Raw genomic sequence first — 6,510 nt, 5'->3', positions numbered from 1 at the left:
CAGCTCCGTGCTGCTCGGACCCGCCGCTCCCAGCATTGGCGCTAGCTCTGGCATAGCCTCCATGCCAGGCCTTTGCTCCAACATGCGAGCACACAGGGGACCGGAGAGTGCCACGAGGGGCTGCACACGAGGGGGTGGTGGGATGGGGGTCAGGAGGCCTTGCCTTTCAAGGTGGCCCTGGCAGACCCACTGCACGGGAGCATCCTCTTGGGCCGTGAGTCCTGAGGTGCGATGGTTCAACAAGGCAAGCAAAGCCCTGCCTGGTGCCAACGGGGCTTGTGCATGAGACAGACACACGCAGGTTGGAGGAGGGCACCAAGCTGGCAGCCGCGGCGCGGGGACAGAACAGGGCCAGGAGCTGGGCAGCGGTGGGTGGCCCGGCCCCGGCCCATCCACTTATCGCTCCCAGGAGGGGCAGGAACTCGCATCAGGGCGGTGGCTGGTGGAGTTTCCGACACAGGAAAATAACAAAGGAGCTGAAGGCAGAGGGAAATACTGCCTTTGCCGGGACGGGAGCGGCGCAGGATCAGGACATGGAGTATGCAGAGGCCAAGAAGGGGAAGAGGGTACGTAACCGCCAGGCCGACGTGCTCCCACCGCATCGGGGTGACGGGGCGTGGGCGCAAGGGAGAAGGGGCAGGCGGGTCCCCGGGGAAGGGCAGCACGTGGGGCACAGCGGCGCTGCCCGCCTGGACCTGTGACAGAGGTCCACGGAGAGGAGCAGGCGGATGGACACCAAGAGGGTGCAGGGAGGGGGCAGCTGGTCAGTGCCTCCCCCCAGGGGTCAACCGGCCACTCAGTGCAGCCGCGCAGCTCAGGGGCAGGCTCCAGCCCCCCCACGTCTGGGCCCATCTTGGCAGGGAGTCCAGGCCCTGGTGGGGGGGGGCATTAGAGCCCCCCCCTTGCCCCAGAGCATTGTGGAGGCCGTGGGCTGGGAGCACTGGGAGGCAGGGCTGACCCTGAGCCGTGCGGCAGGGACCGGCCGGCTGCCAGCTCCATGTCTGCCGAGCCATCGCCTTGGCCTGTCCCGGCCCCTGGGGCTCTCGGCATCTCTGTGGTTTCCAGCTCGTGCCTGGGTTTCCCCCCGCTCGGGCATTTGTCACCCACCAGCACCTGGGTGCGCTCGGGGCTCGGCACCTCTCCATTGAGTCTGCTCCGTGCCCTCCTGCCCCAGCAGGATGAGAGCAAGGGTCCTGGTGGCAGTGATCCCTGGTACGCAGCCCGTGGCCCCTGGGGAGCTCCGCTCTCATGGGACAGGAGGCGGTTTGCATTGCAGCACGTGGCAGGCTGCACCAGCCCCCAGCCCCCGCCTGCCCCTAGCCCCCCTTTCCCTGCAGGGGTTCGTGTCGCCCATCAAGCGGCTGGTTTTCCCCAAAGCCGCTCGCCGGCAGGCGCTCCGGAGCAGCTTCTACCGCCGCCCGCTGCACTCGGTCCCCCTCTACCCCCCGGATTACCTCATCGACCCCCAAATCCTCCTGCACGACTACGTGGAGAAGGAGGCGAAGGTGAGCGGGTTGGGGGGCCTCGGGGCGCTGGGGGAACTGTCTCTCTCTGGCCAGGCCCCAGAGACAGGGCACATCTGGCGGCAGCCCCCCGGGCTGTGAACCCCAGCTGTGGCATGCCGGGCTCTGAGAGGCAAAGTGATGGGGCTAGGGTCACAAAGGAGGCTGTGGCGGAGCACCGACCGGAGCTTCCCACACCTCGGGCAGTGCTCTAACCATTGGACCCTCCATCCCAAAGCCACTTCCCAATGACCTGGGAGGCCCGGCTCTCCGGGGCCCAGAGCGTGTCTGCTTCAGGCCCAGAGGTGGCAGGACCGGGAGCCACCCCCTGCAGCAGTCTCACTTCAGTTTCTAGGCCACTTGACGTGGGTGACCTCCTCTCTGAACCCCTCCAGCCGGGATGAGCTGCTGCAGCTGCTGGACACAGCCAGGGTAAGAAGGTGTCGGCAGAAGATGCGGGGGCCCGTGCCCCTTGGTGGGTAGGGAGGAGAGGTGCCCAGGCTGCTGTGGGCACAAAGGGCCCAGGCACAGGCCCCATAGCTTGCAGAGAGAGGCAAGAAGGGCAGCCGTCTACCAGCATGAGCTTCCTCCCGCCATGCCCCGAGTCACTGGCTCCATCCTGGCCAGCTGGGTCCCAGCCCACCGCCACCGCCAAACCTCCCGTGCCCCTTGCAGCAGCTGAAGGAGCTGCCGCTGAAGACCACGCCGGAGCAGGACAGCATCCTGAGCCTGTCCGCCCGCTGCCTGCTGCTCACCTGGAGAGACAACGAGGAGCTCATCCTCCGCATCCCCACCCACGAGATCGCCGCTGCTTCTTACCTGCGGGACGATGCCTTGCACCTCCTCGTGCTGAAAACAGGTGCCCGGGCCCCTCTCCCCACCGCCCCCGGCCCCATGGACCCAGGACCCTCTGTGCTGCCTTGGGAGGACGGTTGCTTCCCCGCGGCTCCATCCCAGGCTGGGAGAGACCTGGGACAGAGGCCTTGCAGCAGTCAAGAAAGGGACTGGGGTCCCAGGGCCTGTGGGAGGGGGCAGTTTTGGCCCCTGCTCCGATTGAAGTGCCCGGCCAGAGCTGGGGAGGCAAGAGGAGCCCATCTCTCCAAGGGTCGGGGTCGGAGTGAGTTGGGCGCAGGATGCAGTCCCAGGGTGGGACCCACTCCCCAGTATCAGCAAACGAGGTTCCTTCTCCTGCCATGGAGGCTGCTAAGCCCGGGTCTCTCCTCTCGTCTCCTGTAGGTCTGGGTGTGGACCCGGTGCCGGCCGGGGGCAGCCTGGACATGTACCCGGGGGGCATCCTGGAGAAGAAGTTCCCAGGAGGGGCAGCGGAGAAGCGGCCGGGGGGCGGCACCATGGAGCGCCGGCACACCATCTGCAGCCTGGACTGGAAGATGGCACGGGGCGGGCAGGAGGGCAAGCAGGCCGGGGGCGGCAGCCTGGAGCGCAAGCCGGCCGGTGGCAGCTGGGAGAAGCAGCGTGGCGCCCGGCCCTTCGGGAGCTGGGAGCGCCGGCAGACCCACGGCGGGAGCTGGGAGCGCCGGCAGACCTACAGCGGGAGCTGGGAGCGGGGCAAGGCGGGGGGCAGCTGGGAGCGCCGGCACGCCGGGGCCAACCCCCTGGAGCCCCAGGAGACCAGCCCCGAGGCCTACTGCAACCTGGTCATCCTGGCCGTGGCCAACCGGGTGAGTGGCCGTGGACGCGGCCCCCTGGCTGGGCAGCCCCCACGGCCGGCTTGCCGACCCCGCGCTCTCTCCCGGCACAGGACGCGGCGGAGGAGTCCTGTGCGCTCATCTGCCAGGTCTTCCAGATCATCTACGGCGACCAGAGCATCGAGTGCGTGGACCGGGCCGGCTACCACTACACGTCCACGCCCGAGCGCCCCTGGCTCTACAGCCGCAGTACGTGACTGGGGGTCCGGGCGGGTGACCTGGGAGGTGCGGTGGGCCAGTCTTTGGACCCCGGGCACTGGTCTGGTTTGTTCTCGCCTAACCGGGTGGAGGCAGCGGTGGCTGGAGAGCGGGGCCAGATGTGGGGCTGGCGCCTCCCCTCACCCCCGGGCTTCCTCCCCAGGCGAGAGCTGCCGCACCGACGGGACGTACGGCTACGACGCAGACTTCAGCTGCTGCAGCTCCTTGTACGTCCTGCTCTCTCGCGTCTAAATCCCCCTCCCCAGCCCCTGGCTGCAGCCCCCGCTGCCCCCACGCAGGCGTAAACTCATGGAGGTGCGCTGCATCCAGCTGCTGGGAACAGCCTGCCTCCCGTCCCCGCTGCTCTGCCGGAGATAACAGCCTCCGACTGCTGGCAGCTGGGGGAGTTCCTCCTCAGTCCCAGCATGCATTGCTGGGTGCTCCCCCAGGGGCTGCCCTTGCTCTTAGGGTCAGAAGAGGGACTTAAACTGTCCCCTTCTCCCCGCCGACAGACAGGTAAGTAAGTGGCAGACCAGTAAAGCCTCCCCTAGTGTCCAAAGCCACGCGTGGCCCCACGTTCATTTACTGGCTGACTTGCAGAGGGGCCTGTGGCCACGCGGCCGTGCCGGTGCTGACCCACGTTTCCCAGCACGCCCAGCCCAGGTGCCACGGTGCCTTTTGGGGTATAGAGGGCTCCAGCTGGCAGGGGCTTCTGGCATGGCTGGTGTGGGCTGGGGCATGTTTAGCCTTCAAAGCAAGCTCAGCAGGCAGGGTGGTGGGTCGGGGTCCACGGCTGATCGCCGTCCCTTCGGCCTCCAGCAACGGCTCCCACGAGACCTTTGAAGCCTACTACAGCGGGACGTCCTCACCCTCCTTCCGGCAGTCGCATCACAGCCTGGCCACGGCCTGCAGCGGGAGCGACCAGAGCAGCGTGGGGCTGGAGCAGCTGCAGGACTACATGATCACGGTAGGGATCGCCGCGCTCCCCGACTGCCCCGGAGCCTGGGCAAGGGCAGGGCCCTTCTCGGGGATGTCTCCAACCCTGCTGGCGTGTCTGCCCCGCAGCTGCGGAACAAGCTGTCTCCCCCGGAGATCCAGCAGTTCGCCCTGCTGCTGCGGGAGTATCGCCTGGGCATGGCCGTGCAGGACTACTGCGCCGACCTCCTGCGGCTCTACGGGGACAAGCGCAAGTTCCTGCTCCTGGGTGAGTGTCCAGGCACCCGTGGGGGCTCTCAGATGGAGCTGGGTCTGGGGCCTCCCTGTGCCCTTCCCTCCGGCCGGACCGGGCTTCCTGCGCCCCTGCAGCGGGGAGCTCTCCCCAGGCCCAGCCCGTGCCTGACAGCTCCCCGTCTGCCCAGGCATGCGGCCCTTCATCCCCGACCAGGACATCGGCTACTTCGAGGGCTTCCTGGAGAGCATCGGCATCCGGGACGGGGGCATCCTGACCGACAGCTTCGGGCGCATCAAGCGCAGCATGAGCAACACGTCGGCCTCGGCCGTGCGCAGCTACGACAGCTGGTCCCTGCGCTCCGAGGCCGAGTCCTTCAACCGCCGCATCACGGACATCACGCACGACATCGAGGCCCTGGCACGCGACCAGGGAGATGGCGAGGATGAGGATGAGGATGAGGATGAGGACGAGGAGGACAACTACCTATGAGGGGGGACCCTGCCCCTGCCTGCTTATAGGAGGCTGAGCCCCCGGGCATCCCAGGTGGCACCGGCTCGCGCTCCCCTTCTGCCTGGGGCTGCCCAGGCCTTTAACCTTGCAGCTCCTGTGATGCTGCCTGCTCTCTCCCTTGCACCGTCGGCCATGAAGGACAAGGACAGGGAGCCGTAGCCCTTCCCTGGTGTGGCGGGAGCCCGTGAGGATCCCTGCACGCTCCAGGTTGGGAGGAAGGGGCCAGCTGGAGTTGCTGCTTCTGTTCCAGCGGCCGTGGGGGGAGGTTGCAGGAGAGGGCAGCTGCTCTGTGCAGGCAGGCGGCTTTTGTTAGCGCTAATTGGATTCCCTCACACCCCCCTTGAGGGGAGCCCGGAGCCCCTGGGGTGGCACTGACATGTGTGATCATTGATGCTGCGTGCAATTAAAGTCCGGGGCTGGCAGGCGGGTGCGGAGTGCTACGCAGGCCAGCCGGGGAGGCGAGGGGGGCCGAGGGGACCGTCTCCTTTGTGGGATCAGGGATGTCATCTCTGCAGGCTGGGGCTGGTGGAGGGAGCGACCTGCTCTGCTTCACCCCCTCCTGCCTCAGGCAACGGGTTCTGCCCTGGGGCAAGTTCAGGGGGCTCTTGTTGGGGGGCACGGCCTGGACCCTAAATGCTGGAGGCTGCGAGTGGAAGAGGAGCAGGGGGAATCAGAACCAGGTCTCTCTCCCCACCAGCCTCAGCTCTCTGCTGCCCTGAGCAAGACAGACCCAGTCCCTGGCAGCTTGTACGGGCTCACAAGTCTCTGGGCTCCGGCAGCAGCAACTGGGGCAGGGAGCAGCTCCCCAACCTGGAGAAGCCTCAGTTCAGGGACCGACGTGGCCCGGGCTGGCACGAGCGAGCCCTGTGCAGTGATGAGGAGCTGGTCCTCTTTCCAGCAGAACCTGGCGCAGGAGCCGGGCGGCGGCGGTGGCCGTGCCAGGCTGGGTGGCGCAGTGCCACGGTGCACAGCTGCCATCTGCTGGCCCCGTGGACGATTGCGGCAGCCACGGCCCAGCTGGGGCTGGGCAATGAGGAACTCGTGGACCCCCCGCAACGCCTCCCTAACCAGGCAGGGAGATACCGAGGGCTTTAGGGCAGCCTTGGCTACTGCGGCGGGCACCAGGGAGCTGCTCTGCCCTGCCAGATGTGACCCCGTGCAGCTGTGGAGGGAGGAAACGGACCCCGCGTCCCCTCCCGGGGCTGGGCAGGGGCATGTTTCTGGGGCTTTGGGGCCCTGAGTTGGAAGAGGCTCTGGGGGGACCCTCCCCACCTGACGTATCCAGCAAGAGCCGGCTCAGGCCTTCTGCCCACGCGGTGATGGGTTCAGGGCCGCAAACAGCGGTGCTATTTGCATTGCCCAAGAGGAAGCTCATGCCCGGCGAGGGGGGCCGGGCTGCCCCTGGGCTGTGGCTGTGCGAGAC

At 67.5% G+C, this 6,510-nt stretch overlaps 1 protein-coding gene across 1 annotated transcript; it reads left to right on the top strand.

Moving 5' to 3' along the window:
* Window positions 1-477: 477 nt before the first annotated feature.
* On the top strand, window positions 478-5,509 carry CCM2L (CCM2 like scaffold protein). The gene is made up of 10 exons (XM_014596879.3): window positions 478-566; window positions 1,338-1,505; window positions 1,851-1,934; window positions 2,178-2,361; window positions 2,739-3,181; window positions 3,262-3,397; window positions 3,570-3,633; window positions 4,226-4,373; window positions 4,472-4,610; window positions 4,765-5,509. Exons 1-10 carry the CDS (start codon window positions 534-536, stop codon window positions 5,064-5,066), a joined length of 1,701 nt encoding a protein of 566 aa, XP_014452365.2. The 5' UTR covers window positions 478-533; the 3' UTR covers window positions 5,067-5,509.
* The last annotated feature ends 1,001 nt before the right edge of the window (window positions 5,510-6,510 follow it).

Source organism: Alligator mississippiensis, chromosome 9 (assembly GCF_030867095.1).
Source record: "Alligator mississippiensis isolate rAllMis1 chromosome 9, rAllMis1, whole genome shotgun sequence".
Lineage (NCBI taxonomy): Eukaryota > Metazoa > Chordata > Crocodylia > Alligatoridae > Alligator > Alligator mississippiensis.
Note: the sequence above shows the minus strand (reverse complement) of the source record. Positions and strands in the feature narration are given on the sequence as shown.

What these genes read in the sequence shown, in the direction of transcription:
- CCM2L (XM_014596879.3), top strand. Translation starts at nt 534, where the DNA reads ATGGAGTATGCAGAGGCCAAGAAGGGGAAGAGG. An exon ending in AGCTGCTGGACACAGCCAGG is followed by an intron (nt 1,935 to 2,177) that starts GTAAGAAGGTGT and finishes TGCCCCTTGCAG; the next exon opens with CAGCTGAAGGAGCTGCCGCT. An exon ending in TCCTGGCCGTGGCCAACCGG is followed by an intron (nt 3,182 to 3,261) that starts GTGAGTGGCCGT and finishes CTCCCGGCACAG; the next exon opens with GACGCGGCGGAGGAGTCCTG.